This window comes from Coffea arabica, chromosome 11e, assembly GCF_036785885.1.
Source record: "Coffea arabica cultivar ET-39 chromosome 11e, Coffea Arabica ET-39 HiFi, whole genome shotgun sequence".
In the NCBI taxonomy this organism is placed as follows: Eukaryota; Viridiplantae; Streptophyta; class Magnoliopsida; order Gentianales; family Rubiaceae; genus Coffea; species Coffea arabica.
This window is the reverse complement of record NC_092331.1, coordinates 53868379-53889920: the sequence shown is the minus strand read 5'-3', so window position 1 is coordinate 53889920 and position 21542 is coordinate 53868379. Positions and strand designations below refer to the sequence as shown.

Sequence of the window (21542 nt, the reverse complement as noted above, 5' to 3'; positions counted from 1 at the left end):
ATGCCAAGTCAGTAAAAAATTCTTCAGACCATCAAAGAAAAAGAAAAAAAAAATTTATGCAGAGGAATATAGGATTAGTTTTTATTCTTAGCATTTCTGAAAGGTTTAATTTTTAGTTTTGGGACTCATGACTTAAATGTATAGAGTCCATGACACACTTGATATTTGATGCGTGATGGATGGATGGGCCATGGATCCATGTATGGTTGTTTTCCTGTTTGTTGCTTAGAACCGTTTGGGCTACAGAATTCAAGTGAGCCCATTCAGTGCTTTAGTATTTTGAAAAGCATTCTCTCAATGGATTTTGGTGTTGTTTAGTAATTCTTCTATTTTGTTAATTTTGGCAAAGGAATTGATAGTTTTACAATAAATTCTTGTCAACTGTGTAAACTTATTGGCCAAAACTGAAACATGTGAAAAAATTTTAGGCTACAAATAATCTGAAATAACACAATTAAGGTATGCAATGAAATGATAGTTATTCACTACACACAATTAAGGTGTGCATTGGTATCAAAACCAAGTATGCTTTTCATCCACATATCCACTATGGTTACAAAGAGAAAGAAATAAGGGTGCTGCATGGTGCAATTAATTGGAAAGGAAAGAAAAAAAAAACACACACACACACACACACACAAGTGATGATAGAGTTCACGGTGCAATTGGAACTTGAAATTGTAGAGGCGTGTAAGAAAAAAGATAATAACTACAACAGGAAGAAATTTTTTTTTTTTTTTGGGGAGGGGGGAAGGTGAAGACCTTTAGCAGGTCTAGGTCTTGGGTCAAAATCTCCAATCTATTTCTCGCTTCTTTCCATCCAATTAACAGGAAGGTTATAAGAAAAAAGAAAATAGTTGCTGCAGGCCTAAGTCAAGTCAGTGATGGTAGTGACTGGAGCCAGAAAACTCAGATAATTACTTATCTTTCTCTACACTTCACTTTAGAAAAGTCAGATGGAAAGAAGAGACATAGATTTCGACCCTTGTGGTCTTCGTCAAGATGGTAAAATTAGGTGACTTTAGTATCAACCCCGGATTAGGGTTAAATAGATTCAAATGACAAGAAAAGGTGTTTAAAAGTCTCCATAACTATGTATCACTATCTGGAAAGAAGAATCCGCTTACCACGAAGTCTAACATGAGGAATAAATCTTCCTTGGTAGGCAGGAAATATCTTGCAAGTGACTGATTGAAATGCACGTAGATTCTGAGCAAAATATAGAGCAAAAATTTTAATAAATACCTTAAAGTGCTCTTATCTTACAAAGTTCAATTTATTTTTCTAAACAAAAAGAGTGTCAAGTTTTTCATGTCAATATTTGTTATTTGATAATTAATTATAACAATAAATCTTTTGCTGTAATATGGTATTTTTCATAATGCTTTACTAGGAATATAAATTCTTTTTATGATAGAGAAAAAAGTGCTATTTTGTTTCTCTATTTTGTTTCTTTTAAAGTTTATGGACTATTTTTTTAATAAAAATTTATGGACTAGTTTAGTGGTGGAACTATCATAATTTGGTAGTGATTTTAGGCCATTTTGTTTTAAGCTACAAAAAATATTGGAGGATATTAAAAGTTATCAAAAAAATATTACTCGTTTAAAGTTTAATTTGGATAGATATTAGGGACAACATTGATAGTTCTTCTATACTTCTAATGAAATATAAGAGAAATGAATTGGAAGGAAAAAGGCAAACAAAATAATTAAATCCATCCTTTGCATAAACATGGCAACAAAAGATTCTTATTAAAATTATTAAGGATAGTGTTGTCATTTTAAATGGACAAGAGAGGTATGTGTAATTTTTTGAAACCTTAGGGGAGCCAAGTGAAATTATCAGAAACCTTAAGGGAGGTTTCTGAAACATAAATGCATTTATCACACACTTGACTCAGGCCATGTTACAAACTTTAAATTCCCCGTATTTAAGTCCTCGGCATTATTGTTGAAGTTTTTTTTCGAAAATAAAGATTTTGGCATCATCCAAGTGGAAATGTGATGGATATAACGGTAGAAATAAATTAAAATCTCAAATTTTGACACTTTTTTATTGTTGAGGGACCAATTCAATATTTGAAATAGATAAAGGACCAATAGTTTGATCACTGGAATAGTTAAGGGGCTCCCTAAGTGGTTCACCCCAGAAAATAAAATCCAAAACTTCAAGTTAGTTTTTAACAAAAACAAAATTCAATATTGAAGTACAATTATACATAGTGCGAAAAAAAACCTATGAGTTCTTAAAGTTTTTGAAGACATTACACGTAACATTTTAGTATAAATTGCAAACGATCCCATGATTTTTTTTTTTTAAGAACATGTTTACGTACAACAGTTAGTTGGGTAAAATTTGAAGTCTTGAATCTACCGTTACACCAGGAAGACGTTCTCACAAATTTTGTTTTAGATGAATCCACAAAAGTGAATGTTAGATTTTCCATGCATTTGTGGGGTAGAAGATAATTAAAGTCCAGTTGGGGAAGTTCTAGTAACATGGAGCCATTTACGACTCTGACCATTAAGCAATGAACAGAAGTATATAGGCCATCTTCTATGCTGGGTTAAGCGTGGACTGGATTCATACGAGAGTATTATGGTCCAATGCCTTTTGGTCAATTGGAAAATGCAAACTTTAATAGCTTCCCTTCTCAGTTTGTGGTCTTTCTTGAAAGGAAATAGCAGAAATAAAATGAATAACGCGTCAATTCTTGACTTGGGACCGGGTGAGAAGTTTTTTGGTGCGACTGTTTTCTTTCCACATAATAGACACTTAGACAAATTAGGGCCCCTCATGAGGCAAGATAGTTTGAGGATTAAGACACTTGAACGAGTCTTCAGTCTTCTCTTCTTTTTCCATTTAGGACGTGTTTGATTCAAATTCTGGAATCAAAATTGAGAATGGAATTGCAGAGCTCATTATGAGTATATATCTTGGTTATTTTCCCTTACTGTAACACTTTTTGAATTTTACTTACAAACATTGATGTTTTTATCATAAATTAAATGTTTGAAAGTAAAATACCCATAAATAGCCGATACTTTAAATAGATAATGCGTACTGCATATAGTTTAGCATGCAAATAGTTTGTTAATTAGTTGGTTAGTTAATTAGTTAATTAGTTTAACATGCAAATAGTTTGTTAGTTTTGGAGAGACAATAGCTTTAGTTAGTTAGTTAATTAGATAAATAGTTAATTAGTTAATTAGTTTAACATGCAAATAGTTTGTTAGTTTCGGATAGACAACAGCTTTAGTTAATTAGTTAAGCAGTTAATTAGTTAAGCAGTTTTCTTTCCACATAATAGACGGTTAGACAAACAAATTAGGGCCCCTCATGAGGCCCTAATTTGAACAAGTCTTCAGTCTTCTCTTCTTTTACCATTTAGTGTTTGATTCAAATTCTGGAATCAAAATTGAGAATGGAATTGCAGAGCTCATTATGAGTATACATCTTGGTTATTTTCCCTTACTTGTATGGTTTTAGGTAGAATTTCATTGTCTTTATCCCCTCTCTTTTCTTTGATTCATCCTTCACTGATTACCTTCCAAATCTGAAATAGAAAATAAATATAATGAAACTGGCTCAAGTGTAGTCTAATTAACCTAAACGCATTGATCATACAATAGACTGAGGTCATGCAATGTACTATAAATTCCACGTTTTCAAGTCCTTAGTATTATTGTTGAAGTTTTTCGTCCAAAATAAAGACTTTGGCAGCATCTCGGTGGAATACCTTATATGGCCTATAATTAATTATTTAATCCAAGAATTGTTGCATTTCAATTGAGAGTGATCTAAGACGAAAACCCTGTACGAGTTAAACCAAGTTTTCTTATTAGTTGGTTGCTTGGGTTAAATTCCTTTTAAGACAAAATGGGCAGAAGGTACTAAGAAAGTACTAAGGTGCCAAGTCCCATTTGGGCTCCAATCCGAGGGGAAAAAGACATGTTGGCTGTGCGGCACAACCGCAGGAATAACGCTTTAGACTTCGAAGTAAAGCTGCTAATCGAGCTGAGTCGAGCTCGAGCACATGATAATCAAGCTCGACTCGAACCTCTAATCGAGCTCGCTCGATTAGTAATTCGAGCTTCACAAGCTGTTCGAGATCGATTCGGTGTACTCGGTCGAAAACTCGAACTCGAGTTCAAAATCGATCCGAGCTTATCGAGTTCGAAACTCGAGCTCAAGCTCGTTTGGGAGATGAACATTAGGGCAAGATCGAAAGAGGAAAGAAAAAATTAGGGCTAGAAATGGGAGAATGAATTAAGTAAAAGTATCAAATACACAATGAAATGATGCTAATGACCCTACTATTCGAGCCTGTCAAGCTTAAACGAGTCGAACATAGCTCGGCTCGTCTATTAAATGAGCCTAAAGTTGAACTCGAGCTCAGCTCGTTTCTCTCAGTAAACGAGCCGAGTCGAGCCCTTATCGAGCCGGATCGAGCTCGGCTCGCGAGCTACCCAGTTCGATTAACAGCTCTACTTCGAAGTCTAATGGATCCTTTTATCTTGATAAAGTAAATTTTAATCTAGTATTGAAAGTAGTTCAATGTTTTTTTCCATATTTTTTTTAGTACAGTATCATTAAAACTTTTCATCCGGGCTCTTTTTTATTTGTTTATTTATTTTCAAATTTTTAATACGAAGATAGTAAGTTGTCAAATGTTTCACATAAAGTTAGTAAACATGGAGAAATATATATTTACTCCCAATTGTAGGATAATTAACCATATCTGATTGAGATTGGTTTTTTCCCCCCTAAATATGTTGCATTTTATCCTTAGTAGTCAGGGTATAAGGAAATTTTAAAAATTGAGAAAAATTTGTATAAGGAAATTTTAAAAACTGAGAAAAGTTTATCAATAGTACGTATTGTTGAAAGATAAACAAAATTACTTAATATTCGAATCGAGTTTAACTCAATAAGAAATCATTTGAATTTGGTTCGTCAATTAATCAAGACAAATATGAATAGAATTTTGCATTCAATAAAGTTTAAAACTCAGCTTGAATTTGGTTTGATTAGTATGAATCTTGAAATATACGCAAAAAATTCAATCTACTCAATCTTGACTCAAGTTTGATATGATAAAAGCTTGTTTCAATTCGACTCAATGTATAAGTAAGTCAAAGTTGAACATAATTTTGACTTATTAAAATCACTAAGTAAGTTTAAACGTTAGATTATTCGGCTTGATTAAATTTTTTTTTTTACATCCTAAAGCATGGAGTGCTACATTGGATTTATATATTGCATGTTTAGTCACAAAAAAAAAAAATGCATCTTCTTCTATCCTATATAATGATGTCACAAAAATCATCTTCCGAATCAACTGGTCCCGCACTTCTGCCTCTGTTTGCAACTGGACCGGAATCACTTGTAATACTCGTCATTTATGGTACATATTTCTTTTATTTTAAAGTGTTTAATTATTAATACAAGTAATAAATAAATAAATAGAACATTTTAGCCATTAATTATTCATGGTGCAAAACAATACATTTGAATATTATGCGAAATTTGAGAACAGCTATGAAAAATATAAGATGCCTGTAACAAACTAACAGGATCAATAAATGAAATAAAAAGTGAGAGAAAAAGAAGAAAAATAAGTTTAATCAGTTTTTGTATGTTTTCTATTACAGAATTCCTACTACACATCTAACAAAATTTCAATCTAATTTGCAAATCATTTCATTTTAAAACTCTTAGTTTTAGTATTTATAACTTGAGGTACTATAATGATCCAAATTCGAATTATTATAGACCAAAATTGAAAAGCCAAAACTGATGACTAATGGCAATTTGATTATTGCTATTGGTAAAATCAGAAACATTGAGAATCAAATTTGTTTTAGTTGAAATATTAGGACCAATTTGGTACACGAGCCAAACATTGATGATTCATAGTTCATTTTTCCTTTTTCTTCTTTTTCTTTTTTCAAAACGATTCTAGTCTTGTATTGATCATAAAATAAGCTTTACAGATTGGAGTAAAGGCCCCTCGTATCTATATAAAAAGTGCTTAATAGCGCAGAGGATTGATCCATTCCTCATCGTGTAAAATGCCCAAAATATAGTCACTAATTCTATTACTAACATTCTTAGTCATAAAGCAAAAAGAGCACATATGAATTGTGAAACAGAGCTTTCAAATTAAGTATATCCTCAACTAGAGCGTGCATTTTAATATTTGATTCATAGTTCATATTTCGCTTTATTTGATTCCGTGAGTTGGGCTTGAGCCATCCCCGTCCCCTCTCCCTCAGTTCCATCCCACATCGATAGAGAGAGGTGTGTGTGTGTTGGATATAAGCTCCTTGATGCAACCCGGAAGTCAGCATATGCCTTTTGGGTTGGGTTGTGGGTTCAGTTTATATCTGGTGTGCGTGTGTTTCTTAACTAAGGTATGAGAGTTGTGCTTGAGCAGAGTCACTTATAGGGGTAAACGTAATTTGGTCAACCGAAGGGCTCATTTCGTCATTTAACCAAATGACAAACGTGATTAACCCACTTACACCGTAGACTAGATTCATACAAAAGTTTCCAGTCAACTGCCTTCATTAATAGCTTCTTTTGTTGGGTTGCCATCCTTCTTGGACGGAAACAAGCACAAATAAGTGAATAGAATGCTAAAGCACCGGATTGCTTGTCATATCAATTGCTCAAAAATTGAAGAATACATAAAAAAAAGATAGTTTCAAATTGTGACAAATTAAAAACATAAGTCTCAGAGGTAGAATCAAGCTATATATTAATTCACCAAATTGAGAAACAGATTTTCCATAAATTACTTCCTGTTTTGCCAGCGTAATATAGAGAAATCTAAAAGAAGAAAAGCATTTAAACTAGCAAACATATCAAAATAGAGCCTAGTTGAACAAATGAGGATCTTCAATTTGTCAAAACCCTGTCACTTCCTCGTGGAAACATTTTAACTCAACCCCAAGCATATGCCTATATAAGTCCTGCCCAATGTCACAATGTATGCTCGTGTTTTATTTACCTTTTGTTTGGCATTCCTCAAGTTTTATTTGCCTCTATAAGCAATGCAGACAACTTATTTTCTTGTCCTCGGTGCCATAGTGTTGCATTTTGTCACAACTAGCTCAGCTAGCATAATTGTAGCCAACAACCATAACAACAGTGCTAGTGATCTGAATGCTCTTCTTGCCTTCAAAGCCACCATTTTCGATCCTCAAAGGATTATCCCAACCAACTGGTCCACTTCTTCCTCTGTTTGCAACTGGATTGGAATCACTTGTAATGCTTGTCATCACAGAGTCGCAGCCATTGACCTTTCTTACATGGGAATTGCGGGAACGATACCTCCACAATTGGGAAATCTTTCTTTTCTCGTCAGGTTGAATGTTATGAATAACAGCTTTCATGGACATCTTCCAACCGAGCTATCTGGTCTGCGACGATTGAAGTACATCAACTTGGAAGGTAATAACTTTGAGGGAGAACTTCCGTCATGGTTGGGAGCTTTAACTGCACTCCGATACTTATCCTTCCGAGATAACAGATTTTCAGGTTCATTATCAGGCAGGCTCTCTAATTTCACAAAGTTAGAGACCATCAGGTTGGGTTTCAACTTTTTTACTGGAAATCTTTCCGAAGAATTCAGCGCTCTACCGAAATTGACAGTTTTGGACATTCAACATAACCAACTTGCAGGCCCTCTGCCACAGGCTCTGTTTAACCTCTCCTCATTGCAAATAATTGGTTTTACGAATAATAGCTTATCGGGCTACCTTCCAGCACATATCTGCGATCATCTCCCACAACTCCAAGGGCTTTACTTATCACTTAATAACTTTGAAGGTGAAATTCCATCAGGCATCGGAGAATGCTCAGGACTCCAAGTTTTATCCTTGTCTTACAACAAATTCCGAGGATATATACCAAATGGAGTTTGGAATCTAACCACGCTTACACAAATATATTTGGGTGTGAACGACCTGACAGGTAAGCTGCCAACTTCAAGCACCAATAGATTTATTGCTTGTTGGGTTGTGAGTTTACATGCTTATGTGTGGAGAAACACTTCAACTTGATGTTTAAGTAGACTGGATATAAGCAATGATTCCTTCTTTTCGGCCCCATTCTGTACGTTATCTTTATTTATTTCAAACTGAATTGTTAGTTTGCAATGTTTTGATGTTTTTGTATGTCAACTTTTTCATCTTTATTTTGTCAACGTTTTGAAATAAGATCTATTTTATTATTGCATTATCAGAAGAGTTTTCTCTAAGATTTATTTATTTTATTATTTCTCCAAACGTTCTTAGATGGAAGACATCATCATATTCAAAGTACTTGTGCCAGTGGAAATATTTGTACGTCCCACCAATTATTTCATTAGCATCGAATATTACAATTCTTGAAGTTCAAAAAACAGGAAAAAAGAAAGTACATAAATACAACAAGCCAACACATAATTCAAATTACATGAAAATATTTATTATCATATGCTAAGTTCATGAATACTAGTAACATGGATTAACTTTACCAAAAAAAAAAAAGCATGGATTTACTTGAACTCGTCTTTATCATTCTGTATCAAAAACTTGCTGGCTTGTAAATCATAATGATCAATACTTGCATCCACTATGTGTCTGTCTTCTCATTACTTCCCTTTCTCACCAAATTGTTTCAAGTCAAATGACTCATTTTTTCTTACCAATTTCATTTGTCAGGTATAATACCTCAAGAGGTTGGTAATCTTAGCAAGTTGGAAGTACTCAAGTTGGACTTGAATAGGTTAAGAGGCCCTATCCCGCTGAAACTTTTCAATAGTTCAACTGTACGAGTTATTTCTCTCGGGCAGAATGATTTATCAGGCGAGCTTCCATCGACCATAGGTGCTTTCTTACCCAATCTTGAGGAACTCTACCTTGGGAGAAATGAATTCACTGGAACTATACTAACGTCTATCTCAAATGCTTCTAGGCTCAGAATGCTAGACCTTGGAAGTAACCATTTTACTGGTGCAATTCCTTATTCTCTTGGAAATTTGAGATTATTGGAATTCTTGGGTATATGGCAAAATAATTTTTCTGAGGACTCGCTATCCAAAGAGTTGAGCTTCATCATATCCCTATCAAACTGCAAACATTTAAGAAGGTTGTGGATAGATGAGAATCCTCTTAATGGCTTCCTCCCAAAGTCTATTGGAAATCTTTCTAGCTCACTCGAATCCATTTATGCCACTGGTTGTGGAATCATAAGTGAAATTCCAAGTTCGATTGGTAATTTGAGCAACTTGATAGGGCTGAACTTTGCAACCAATAGCTTGACAGGGTTAATTCCAACTACAATCAAATGGTTGTTGAAGCTTCAGAGGATAGATCTAACTGACAACCAGATACAAGGAGCTATTCCAAGTGAGCTTTGTTATTTGTTGAACTTAGGAGGATTATATCTGACAAAAAATAAGCTTTCTGGTATGGTGCCTTCTTGTTTAGGAAACGTTACAGCACTCAGATATGTTGATCTCAATTCTAACAATTTAGGTTCTATGATACCAACAAGCTTTTGGAGCCTCAGAGATATTTTGGAGCTAGACATGTCAGGAAATTATTTGACAGGTTCTTTGCCTGCTGAAATTGGAAACTTGAAGGTATTAGTCTATTTGAACCTTTCAAATAATCAATATTCGGGTGAAATGCCTAGCACCATTGGAGCACTACAGAATTTGCAAGAACTCTCCTTGGAACGTAACAAGCTACAAGGATTGATACCGGATTCCATCAAGAATATGTTGCAGTTACGGCATTTGGATCTATCTTTTAACAATCTGGAAGGTGAAATTCCCAACTCATTACAGGTACTATCAGATCTCCAATACTTTAATGTGTCTTACAACAGATTGAGAGGACCGATTCCTCATGGAGGGCCATTCGCAAATTTCACGAACCTATCTTTTCTCTCAAATGAAGCATTGTGCGGCGCTCCTTGGCTCCAACCTTGTACAAGTACATTTGAGCATGAATCAAGGACAAAAAGGATAGTCATGATTGTTCTGTTGGCATCAGGATCTGTCATATTAGCCTTGGTGATTTCAATTTTTTTGATGAGGTTAAAGTTGAGAAAGAAAATTCTAGCTCCGACTCAGAACTTGCTTCCCATGGCGACATTTGAAAGGGCGTCCTTCCATGAACTTAGACAAATAACAAATGGATTCAGCGAGAGTAACTTACTTGGCTCGGGGAGCTTTGGTTCAGTTTACAAGGGAATTCGTGAAAATGGGATGGTATGGGCCATAAAGGTATTCGATTTGCAGCTAGAAGGTGCATTTAAAAGCTTTGATAGAGAATGTGAAGTCTTAAGCTGCCTTCGTCATCGAAATTTAACTAGAGTAATTACTGCTTGCTCTAGCCTTGACTTTAAGGCTTTGGTGCTCAAATACATGCCCAATGGAAGCCTTGAGAAATGGCTTCATGTAAACCATCATGTCCTAAGTATCATGCAAAGGTTGGATATCATGATAGATGTGGCTTCTGGTTTGGAATATCTCCACTATGGTTATTCAACTCCTATAGTTCATTGTGATTTGAAACCTAGCAATATTCTCTTAGATCAAGACATGGTTGGGCATGTTTGCGATTTTGGAATTGCAAAGTTGTTAGGAGATGGAGAATCTGTGGTACAAACAAAGACTCTTGCTACATTTGGATATATTGCCCCAGGTGACTTTTCTTGACTCAAATTTCGAAATTTTTATATCATTCAAATTAATGTTTCAACTTTCAACATAAATTTGCTGAACCTTTTAAGAAAAAACATAAATTTGCTGAACCGATACCAATACTTGACTTTAACAACGAGTTTCAAATTTTGATGCTAGAGTATGGACTGGAAGGATTGGTTTCAACAAGTTGTGATGTCTACAGCTTTGGAATTACATTGATGGAGACATTTACAAAAAGAAAGCCTAAGGATGAGCTGTTCACAGAAGAATTAAGCCTCAGGCGTTGGGTACAAGATTGCTTACCAGATTCTGTGATTCAGGTTATAGATGTAGATTTACTTCATCCTGAAGACGGACTGGTGCAAAAGAAGATTAACTGCATATCATCTGTCTTGCAACTTGGTTTAAGTTGTACAACAGATGCTCCTGAGGAGAGAATATACATGAAAGAAGTTCTAAGAGCGCTACAGAAGATCAAACTCCAGTTTATCAAAGACATCACACCTTGAAGCAGGTATAAAACCAATAATCCAATAGCATCTTTTTTTCTTCAATCATATGGTATATCAAAAGCTTATTCCAAGGATTATTATTCATTCAAGTAGTACTTATGTTTCTCCACTCAATACATGGCAGAGCCCTGAGGTGCAAATGTATTTGAGGAATTTTTTGTCCTGACTTGGTGCACCGCCGAAATGCTTAAAGTTCAAGGAAGGAATGAGATATGTTAATGTATTACCAAATAATTGTTTACAGATATAAAGACCTCAAGTTCATGATCCCAGCTTATATGTCATGAAACGCCAAGCATTTTACTTGGTGCACGACTCGAGCGATTTACAACACGGACGAGTTTCATACTTTCAGTAGATATCCAACAGCAAGAACAAACAAACGAGACCATCGTCAGAAATGACTCTAGGTGGCTCCTTGTTATGGATGTTAGACGGCCATGTAAGGTGATCCGCGCTCAGAATAGTCAGCAGCAACACCATCACCGCCTCTGTAATGCCCAAACCCCAATTATCCAAAAGTTTTCTAGCCAATTGAATATTATGTATAAGTAAGGGGTTATTTTATAAGTCTGATATAAATTTGAGTGCCAAAGTGCAAATTGATATGGATATATACAAGAAATTGGAAGAATTTTGTGTTAATAACCAAGAACACTGGGAGTTCTAAATCAGTTTTGCTACTAACAGTCACCTCTGCGCAGCTTTGGAAAATTAGGCATCACTTGGTATAGAAAAGTCAAAATTGAGTTCCATTAATTGCGTTTAAAACTAAATTCAAAAACCTTTCTAATGGTATAAAATTTCATCTTCGGTTTGTTGCCTATTAATACCAGATAATTGGTAAAAAAATCAGAAGCTGCATAGTTAAGGACTAAAAACTGCACTAAATTATGGTCCAACTTAAGGCCCCCTATTGATGGAATCGCTAAATGATTCCTCTGAAGATATTTAGTAGTCTGAGTTTAGTTTCTAATGCTACCAATTTTGTAGTGATTCCATATATATAACTTAGAGGTGGCAATTTGTCCCATATTCTAATGGGTACCCATGCCCAAAAGGACTTTGGACGGGATGGGAATTGTAATTTGATATTGGGTTTAAAATGCGATGCATCCCAATTGTACCAATTATTTGATGGAAAATGTTAGGAAATACTTGGGTACCCATTGGGCCAAAATATCTTCCCAAAAAATTTCATTTATCCAAAAATTCATCTCTGATTTTTTTTCCCAAAAATCTGATTTTTTTTCACTTCCATTTTCTTTCTTTTCCTTTCTTCACTTTCCTACAAAAGAAAACCAATTAAGTAAAAATGATTTCATTTAAACAACTTAAAAAAAATAATGATAACAATAAAAATAAAATGAATTGATAAAATTTTGGTGTCTACAAGAATCAATGCTTTACTAACAACTGTTGGCACCCATTATGTTGATTTTATGCTAATTGTTGAACTATCTACATAGATTTCTATATGCAACCCTGTTATCAATTTTTAATCAAATTCTTCGTTTCTGTGCTAGCTTTATTCAGCATTTAATGTGAATTTCTTTTGTATCAAATTTTGGAAATTTTAAGAATGTCAGTAAGAATGAATTTGGTGTTAAAAAATCTTATTTCTAATCCTTGTGTTAGACAACATTATGGGTAAGGTTGGAATATGGCTGTATATCTATCTTTTCCTTTATTTGTTAATCCAATTTTTGGTTTAATCCAGGGAGAAGATATGTTCATTCTTACCAAAAATGTTATGTCCTTTTAAAGTAACTGTTGATCGTTTTAAAGTGTAAATGAATTCAGGAAAATATAAATTCACAATAAGATCAAAAGAAATTTAACAAATAAAAATATTAAAGTTATATAAAAAAAAAAGAATTAAAGGAAAAAATATAGAAAATAGATTTGGGTATTGGGCGGTATCAATCTAAACCCATCCTAAAGTGATCCCGCCCAAGTTAGTCCCAAAGCACATATGAGTAAGATTAAACTCAAATCCATATGATTCGATTCCATTTTGAACCCAAGTAAATCCCGCCCCATCCCCCCATTTTGCCACCTCTAATATAACTTGAGTTATGTGTGTTTAAATAAGGACTGCATTTGCTGAAATTCCTAACCTACACAGCATGGGAGCTGGAAAGTGTACTAATTTTTTATTGAATTTAAACTAGTGTAGGATCCAAATCTTTGAGATGTGTCTCCTAATGATTGTTAGCACTTCAAGTCTACTTTGTAGCAGCCCAAATTTTACAATTTTTTGGCACATATAGCTTTAGCTATGTCCATTCAATTGAATACTGTCGGTGTTGAATTTCTCAAGTAAGCACTTGTACTTTTAGGCGTTTCGAGTGATTGAATTGTGGGTTTGGCCTGTCACCTGTATAAAGTAGCCGTAACATATTCTTTAATTGAAAGGCTAAGTGAAAAGAGGACAAGATTCACAAATTATAATTAAAAAATAATTAAATATGAATTCATGCATAGTTATGCATTATATATGTAATACACAAGTAATGTGTTAATTGTAATTTAATTTTGTGAAATAATTTTATTCAATGTTATATATTTTATTAATATGCTTGATTCAATAGCGATACTGTTGGGCTACTTACTGAGCAAGTGGATACGCACTCCACTTAATTTCCTCTCCTGCAGATAAGAATCAAATCTGAGAAGGCTTGAAAACTAGTTTTGATCATGCTACATTCTTAGAGTTAAGTTTTGTAAATTGTAGCATGTTCGCCTTTTGTACTCTGGTTATGTATATCAATTGTGAACTTACAATGAGATTTACAAGTGATTTTTTACATTTGAAAACGTCCAAATAAAGGATTTTTAGAAGTTGACAAGTGGGAGTTATCGAGGTTTTCGGGTTGTGACACAGCACATGTTGAAATCCAAGTAGCACATTTTGGATGGAGAGATATTTTGGATAAATAGTCCTTTAATAAATTTGAGCTAATGCATAAATCTCTTATTAAAAAATCTACAATAATAAGTTGTCAAATGAATGAAGAGTAGATCAAATGAGTAGCTAGATGAATGGAAGATGGTGTTTTAAGCTTTGAACTCCAACCGCTGATCAAAAGATACAAAAGTACAATAAAAAAAAAAAAAAAGGGATTCTTTTCATTTGATTATTTGAGCTAATTTTAGATTTTGGTTTTGAAAAGTAATTTTTTAGATGTTCTTGTTGACTTTTGTATTTAGGATTTAAATTTTTTCAATAACAAAGAAAAAGATCAACACAAAAGTAGAATTAGCTGATTTTGATTAATCAACATTTTGAAAAACACATAGCAAATAAAATAGCTCCGAAATCAAGTGTTTTTTTTTTTAAATACAAAAACGAAGCAGGCTATTTGGTGGCGATTTTTGTGGATATTCGACAAATGGCCTTTTGTCTTTAATCTGTATGGACAGTTGAACTGAACAAAATCATGTAGTTAAACTTATCAATCGGCTATTATTCCATGGGCTTAAAGTGGAAAATCACAAAACCGTTTATCTGGGCCGTCCTATTCCCACTTGTAAAGCCCAAAAAGGGGAAGCTAATGAAAGTTAACTTAATCGACTGATTTTTCAGATTTGTCCGTGTCTTACGAACTCGATGATGGGCAGAGATGGTGACTTTCCTTCGTGCAATTAAGTTGGGATTTTGCAGTAATCTTGACTTTGTTTTTGCTAAATGAACGTGAATTAGTTTAAAGTTGAATAAAATTGCATGTCAAATTAAGGTCTTATTTACTAATCCAATTGTTTACTTAAATTTAATGGGTCAAAATCTTAGAATGTTCAGAAATGGTTGATAACAAATATAAAACATTTTAATTAATCAAGTGGCTCTTAATTGTTTAAGTAAAACTTACTCCAACAAATAAGTAATAAACCGTTCACTTATTAGTTAATACAAAATATGCTCAAAGGTTAAGATTCTAATAATTAACAATTTAACCACTTAACTGATTCATATTTCAGATTCAAATTTTAGATTTTAGATTTTAAATTTCAATTTTATCAAATGCATTCTAAGTTTAATTCTTGCAGTCTCTCCACCCTACCCTTATTATTTAGAGAATCCAATACTAGTTTTCCCTCCATGTAAAGGAAGAAATTGATTGAAATAGTCACCTCTAGGTAAAAATGACCACCAATAACATCAAAAGCGGTATATCAGTTTTCACTTACCAATCAGCTTTAGCTCAATAGGATGAAGTCGTCTCCAGGTCAATGAGGTATCAAGTTCAAGCTCCACTTAAATGTACACTCCAAAAAAAAATCGCTTTTATTTTATTTTATTTTTTTCTTTTTTGGGCCTAATTTGTCAATTGTCATGTTTGGATCACCATTTTGAACTGATTGATTCATGTCCCCCACTTTGGAGATCATGATACACATGATACTTACTACTTAGATTTGTTAAGGAATATACATGCTTTTAGCCTTGATATGATTTGTCCCAGCATGATTAGGATAAGTTTAAAGCAAATGGTAGGATGTGCTATAAAAAGATAGATTGTACAATCTCACCTAATCCACATACTTGAGAACTGGAAGAATAATTCACATAAAGCAAGTACAGTGGATATGTGATAAAGAGAAGATTCTACACAATTCAAATATACAACCTACGCACTTGTCTTATGGTCTTCATTTTTATACCCCTGCATCCATTTTGAGATTGTCTTTTTCTGATTATTGTTACAAATTGCAGCTAAAAGTAGAGGGAATGTGGGAATATTGCCTTGATTCTTGTCAAAGCCATTAGTATTTATATTTTGCGGTGTCGACAGGGGAAGAGTTTCTCAGATAATGTCTGGACTATATACATGCATGCCTCATTTCTTAATTGGGTCAAATTTTTGAGGTGGTTAAGGAAAAGAATACTGGTTCAGCAAAACAAAAATTAATAAACTAGAAAATTCAGCCTCATGTCTAGGGTTGATTGCAAGCCGAGGTGAGCAACTCGGTCAACCACTCGGCTAGAGTTCAGGTTGGCCAAATCTGAACCCAAGTTCAAGCTACTCAACCGGAAAGCAACTCGAGTTTCGAGCCCAGATATATGCTACTCGAGTTCAACGACCTACTCATTGAGTACTTATTAATTAAAATAATATATATTTTTAAATACAAAATTTCCACTAAAGGTTTATGCTTTCAGATAATTTCCAAGCTGATTTGCATATTCAATTAAAATTCTTTAATGGCAAAAAGGTACTAGAATTTGAAGTAGACAAAATTCAATTTCATTCTCCAGGTTTCGAGCTTAAAGGCTCAAAAATGAGGTTTGATCGAGCATCTATGCTTGAAAGCAGCATCAAGTACTCAATCTTGATATCGAGCCATAGCGAGTTTTTTTACTATTTCAGCGAGCTGAGTTCGAATCCGAATCGAGTACAGTGCCAATAGTGTTCGAATCCTATACTCAATATCGACTTGACTTGTATACACCCTACTCATGTATGTTCAGGATTTGATGACTTGAGTACCCAAGTTTTTGGCTTCACACATTCAAGAAGCTAATTATGTTGTTGCCCCAAAGATTGGGCCTTGTCTAATTTGGTCTAGTCAGCTTTATGAATTTTACCAATTGAGAATCAATTAATTTATTCTTTTTCCTTCTTTTTTAGTCTCAATGAAAAGCTGGTACCTGTGATTAATAACTTGCAAAGTGAGATTCATATAACATAGGAAAAAAAAAAGGTGTGTGTGTGTGTTTTTTTTTTCTCTCGGTTTTCAATGCTTAAACCTCGTCCCAGTTAGTACCTTTACTTTAACAACTAAGGGCATACTCGGTTCCAATTTCCAACCTCAAGGATCAGCTACAAGCCTAATACTCGTCAATGAGGTTCTATACTCGCAAAAGTGACCTTGAAGGGCAGCCAAAGATGGATCTTAAGATACTAAGTTGGAGCAATCCCAAGAGGAAGGCCGAAGACCATAATCTCAAATTGGCTAAAGTTCTAATAGATCATCCAATTCTTCTAACTTACAAGAAATCCCAAACAGAAATGAACAAGAAAAGGCAACAACCTGTTGTTCGCCAAGGTTCAAGAATTTGGATTGCCAGAAAACTAGCTATAAGTTGATGCCTCTTTGGCTGAAGCAGAATATGGAACTGAATGTGATCCATCACCAAAAAGTAATCCAATGCATGAACATGTGGCATACAATTCTTGGATAATTACACGGATTGATTGCCTTATAGATAAAATAAACGTTTGATAACGCATCAAATATACAAAACTACCTAAAAGTGACTGTCAAGTCTTTTCTTTCAGTTGCTAAAGAGAACTTTTATAAAGTACAGAGCCATTTTGTTCAATCACCAGTAACTGTGTCAAGTGAACCTGTAACTTGGGAATCTTAATGATGTCCTCTTACTTGAACTTTAACCTTAACTAGTTTCAAGGAAACTTCACATCCCAATCTTTAACCCTCGTCTTTTGGGAAGAAAAAATGAAGGAAACTTCACCAGAGCATGAAGATTGGAGATAAAGAAGTATGTAGGGCCAGGAAGGAAAAGCAAAGGAGCACCTACTTCAAATCAATTTGCCAAAGGGAAAAAGGAGAGGCTTTAGGAATAGTTGCACCCACAAAAAGGATCATTATTTACCACCTGTTGCAAGACAAAAACAAAAAGAAAAAAGATAAAGATATTGGTGAGTCCATTGCACATTTACCTATGTTGCATGGTGTAGCAATCCACAACCATGAAAAGAGAAAGCCCAGAAAACAAACCTTTCTTTTCAAATAGTTTATTCAAAGCAGACAAGAGCACGATGATCAGTGCCACACCAGCTATGAGTCCAACTATAATTGCAAGGGTCTTCTCCATATCATTACTATTGTCTGCAATTTACAATTGGCAAAAAATTTGTTTAAGTGTTATTTCATCCTTTTTCAAGAATGTGAGCATAGTGGAACCACTTTTCCTGAAGGATCAACAATGATTTAAAACTTACAATAAGGTGTGCTACTTTTATGCAAAATCATCTAGAATGCTTTATAATGCAATGATGCGGTACAAAAGTTGCCTAATGTTTTGTGAATTAACAAACAGCATGCCATAAATATTTTGCAAAAGAATTGGATTCACTGCTATTCTACTGTTTGGAAACGTAAGAGCATTCATGAACAAGACCACCAAACGTGCAAAGAAAGATTAAGTTCCCACTAATGGATTCACTAATTAAATTCTTGTTATCACTCTTTTATTCATGAACTTCTTTATCTTTTCTTCCTTCATTACCATTTGCATGTTTATCATTTGTGATCTCTATAAAAAAGGGTCTAGGCAAATCCTGTGATCATCATTTCCCTTTCTTCTATTCTTTTTGTTTGGCGGGGTTATAAGATGGTAAAAACACATTTTTATTTGGACATATCGAGATAAATTGTAGAAAAACTCCTATGTAATTGGACATGAATCAACATATAGCTAGATTAGAGTTCTTATGCTACATTTTTACTTTTAGGAGCTTAGCCAAGTCAATTTCAATCATGGAGTTCATCACTCATGCTTGAGCCCTCTTCATGCTATGTGTCCAAATATGGAGTTTAACTTTTAAAAAAGGGACTAGCACAATTTTGTTACCGACTACATGCCTATTTGGAAAGCTTCAATGAGGAATGTGTTCTGAAATATTCCAACTACCTTGAGCGATAATTAAATAAATTGTTAGCTATCCAATCAGAGCCTTAAGCATAATTAACCTGCTCGAATAACTTATTAGTTAGCATGCGCCCTTCACTTTCTTTTTTAATATTAGTTGTGATACAAAATTGGATAATTTGAAATAGAATCCAGGAAACTGTATAGTTTATTAATGATTTGAGGCCTATCAATCAGAGACGTGTACATCAGTTGGCATCCGATAAAAAAAAATGTGTTTTTTTTTCCTCGTTATAGATGAAGTAGGATCGAGATTAAGGTACTAACTTTTGTTTTAAAAAAATGTTTAGGTACTAACCAAATCTTAATCAAATATGTACTTAGCAAGATAAACCCCATACACATGGTGAGCAACTTATACTGTAGGCTGCATTAAGATTTGCGAAAAGCAACTATTGAACTAATAAAAAGTGGTCCATTCCATTGCTACTCATTGAAGTTTCAAGTCAACCATGAAAAGTGAGTAAATGGGATTTGGAGACTGTAAATCAGCCCTACTACTACTACTACTACTTTTTTCTCTTTGCTTTGTGAAAAAAAAAAAAAGACACAAAAGAGGGTCAGAAGAGGAATTAAAGAACTACCCTTTTCATCCTCCCTCTTTTTTCCTCTCTTCATTCTCAGAACAAATTGAATACCATGCAAGACTTATTAAATCCTAGGTCTTATGCGCCTTTATATTATTAATATACTTGTGATCGATTTCTAGTAGTCAAACAAATAAATATTCTCAATCAACCTTCATTTTCTTTTCTACCTAATCTTAAAGCAGATTGTTTTGTTGATTTTAATCAGAGTAAAGTATAGCACTCAAAAATTACTTTAGCAATTCATAAAGTACATCACCGCAGCCCGCAAAATAAAGTCTATGTGCTGATTCCTCACATCCCCCAAATCATTCCAAAATAAAGAATAATTATCCCAATCAAAAACACAAATATAAACACAAAATAAAATACACAAACACTATTTATATTTTATATTTGTATATTCTACATTTCAAGAAAACCATGCAAGTAAATACTACGAGATTGCATTTACTTAATTACCAAGCTACTGATCAACCCAAAAAAAGGGCAACAACAAAAGTGCTACTTAGAAAAGTTAATTCATTTGCTTTAAATAATATTAGGAAAAGAAACGAAAAAGAAAAAAACATAACCAAAAACCATGAACCACCAAGCACGGTGGTGGAACAGCTTACCACTGCCCGAGTGATACCCACTCTCCGAGTACCGCGCGTAGCACTTGGCCAAAAACATATCACCCCAAGGTGACGTCCCACACTCGTTCTTCAACCGTCCGATCGCCTCCGAAACGCAATCCTGGCACTGACCCATACTCAAGTCCTGCACACACTGAACAATTCCCTGCACATTCCCGGACCCACCAACTCTAAAATACTGCCCACCAGCCGTCAGATATCCCAAGACCGCATCACGCCGAGTCAACGAATCAGAATTATACCCGGTCGACGGTCCACATTTCTTCATCACGACCGTCTTATCTTCCACCCCCAGAAACGAAACATTATCGTACTTCACGAAACATCCGTCTAGCTGCAAAGCGCCGCCAGACGTGTCGGCGCAGATGCCTCCGAGTTGACTCACTGCATGGACGATGCAGTCGTGGCAGTCATCGTTGCTGAGGTCGCCGCGACACTGGAAAAGGCCGTAAACGACATCGCTTTGGGTCGAACCCGGGAGGGAGATTTTGAAGTTGTTAAAGTTTGCGGTGGCAGCTGAGTTGACTACGGAGGTGAGGACCGAGTCGACGTTCGACTCGTACGGTGTTCCTGGGGTGAACTTGAGCTGCGTGCATCCGCCGTAGACGAAGTTGGTGGTGGAGGAAGTTGATGGATGTATAAGAAGTGAGAAAATTAGGAGGAAAGTGAAGGAAGAAGATTGAACGAAGGCTTCAATGGAGTTGTTCATTTTTCTTTAGTTCTTTTGGGAGGAAAAGGAGAGGGACAGAAGTGTATGCTTTGTGTGTGTGTGTGTGTGTGATATGGCTTTATGGGATGTGACTCAAATTTTGAGACGTTGGCCATAGTTTTATGTTATAGTAGTAGCAACTAGTAATAAGTACAATGATAGGAAATTATTTTTCATAGTGATCATATTTCTAAGATAAATAATGCATCTTTTGTTATATTTATTTCGTTTCACTATTATTATCGTTTGGACCTGCAGAAATGGCATAGCATAGGATAATGAATTGGTGAAAGTATCATTTCTAACTTTATCTTTTTGAAAAAAAGAAGAAAACTTTTTTATTATGGATTAAGAAAAAAGAAAAGAGAAATCGTAAAGAAAAAAAAAAGCAGATAAAGGGAATATAAGATGGCTACCATAGATGAGAGAACTTTCATTTTAAGATGCAATAAATAGCCCTAAACAGTGTACATCCGACTTGCATGTTCTGCATGCATTATTAGAGTATTAGAACTCAAAAATAATCTACCACTGTGATTCGTTGATAGTTGAGAAAATAAAGGATTATGGTTTAATTGTCTCTATTATATATGTATACAATCTTATTGTGCTAATTACATGATTAATTGAGTTTATATTTATCATACAAAGAAAGTAAATCTTGAAAGGTTACCACCCCTTAAAAGTTCAATCTGTCGGCAACTTTTGCA

The 21542-nt window shown here is 34.5% G+C and overlaps 2 protein-coding genes across 2 annotated transcripts; one reads left to right on the top strand and one right to left on the bottom strand.

The window, feature by feature from the left end:
- Positions 1-7061: 7061 nt before the first annotated feature.
- On the top strand, positions 7062-11242 carry LOC113718544 (uncharacterized). Its single transcript, XM_072072146.1, has 3 exons — positions 7062-8070; positions 8715-10706; positions 10865-11242. The coding sequence occupies exons 1-3, from the start codon at positions 7062-7064 to the stop codon at positions 11215-11217; spliced, it is 3354 nt and encodes a 1117-aa protein (XP_071928247.1). The 3' UTR covers positions 11218-11242.
- Positions 11243-17396: 6154 nt separating this feature from the next.
- LOC113719367 (plasmodesmata-located protein 6) lies at positions 17397-20935 on the bottom strand. Its single transcript, XM_027244582.2, has 3 exons — positions 20103-20935; positions 17965-18075; positions 17397-17842 (listed from the first exon to the last, which is right to left on the bottom strand). Exons 1-3 carry the CDS (start codon positions 20830-20832, stop codon positions 17832-17834), a joined length of 852 nt encoding a protein of 283 aa, XP_027100383.2. The 5' UTR covers positions 20833-20935; the 3' UTR covers positions 17397-17831.
- Between the last annotated feature and the right edge of the window lie 607 nt (positions 20936-21542).

Coding starts and splice junctions, on each gene's coding strand:
- LOC113718544 (XM_072072146.1), top strand. CDS start 7,062: ATGCAGACAACTTATTTTCTTGTCCTCGGTGCCATAGTGTTGCATTTT. Junction 8,071..8,714: donor GTGGAGAAACACTTCAACTT/GATGTTTAAGTA, acceptor TTCATTTGTCAG/GTATAATACCTCAAGAGGTT. Junction 10,707..10,864: donor ATTTGGATATATTGCCCCAG/GTGACTTTTCTT, acceptor TTTTGATGCTAG/AGTATGGACTGGAAGGATTG.
- LOC113719367 (XM_027244582.2), bottom strand. CDS start 20,832: ATGAACAACTCCATTGAAGCCTTCGTTCAATCTTCTTCCTTCACTTTC. Junction 18,076..20,102: donor TGGGTATCACTCGGGCAGTG/GTAAGCTGTTCC, acceptor TGTAAATTGCAG/ACAATAGTAATGATATGGAG.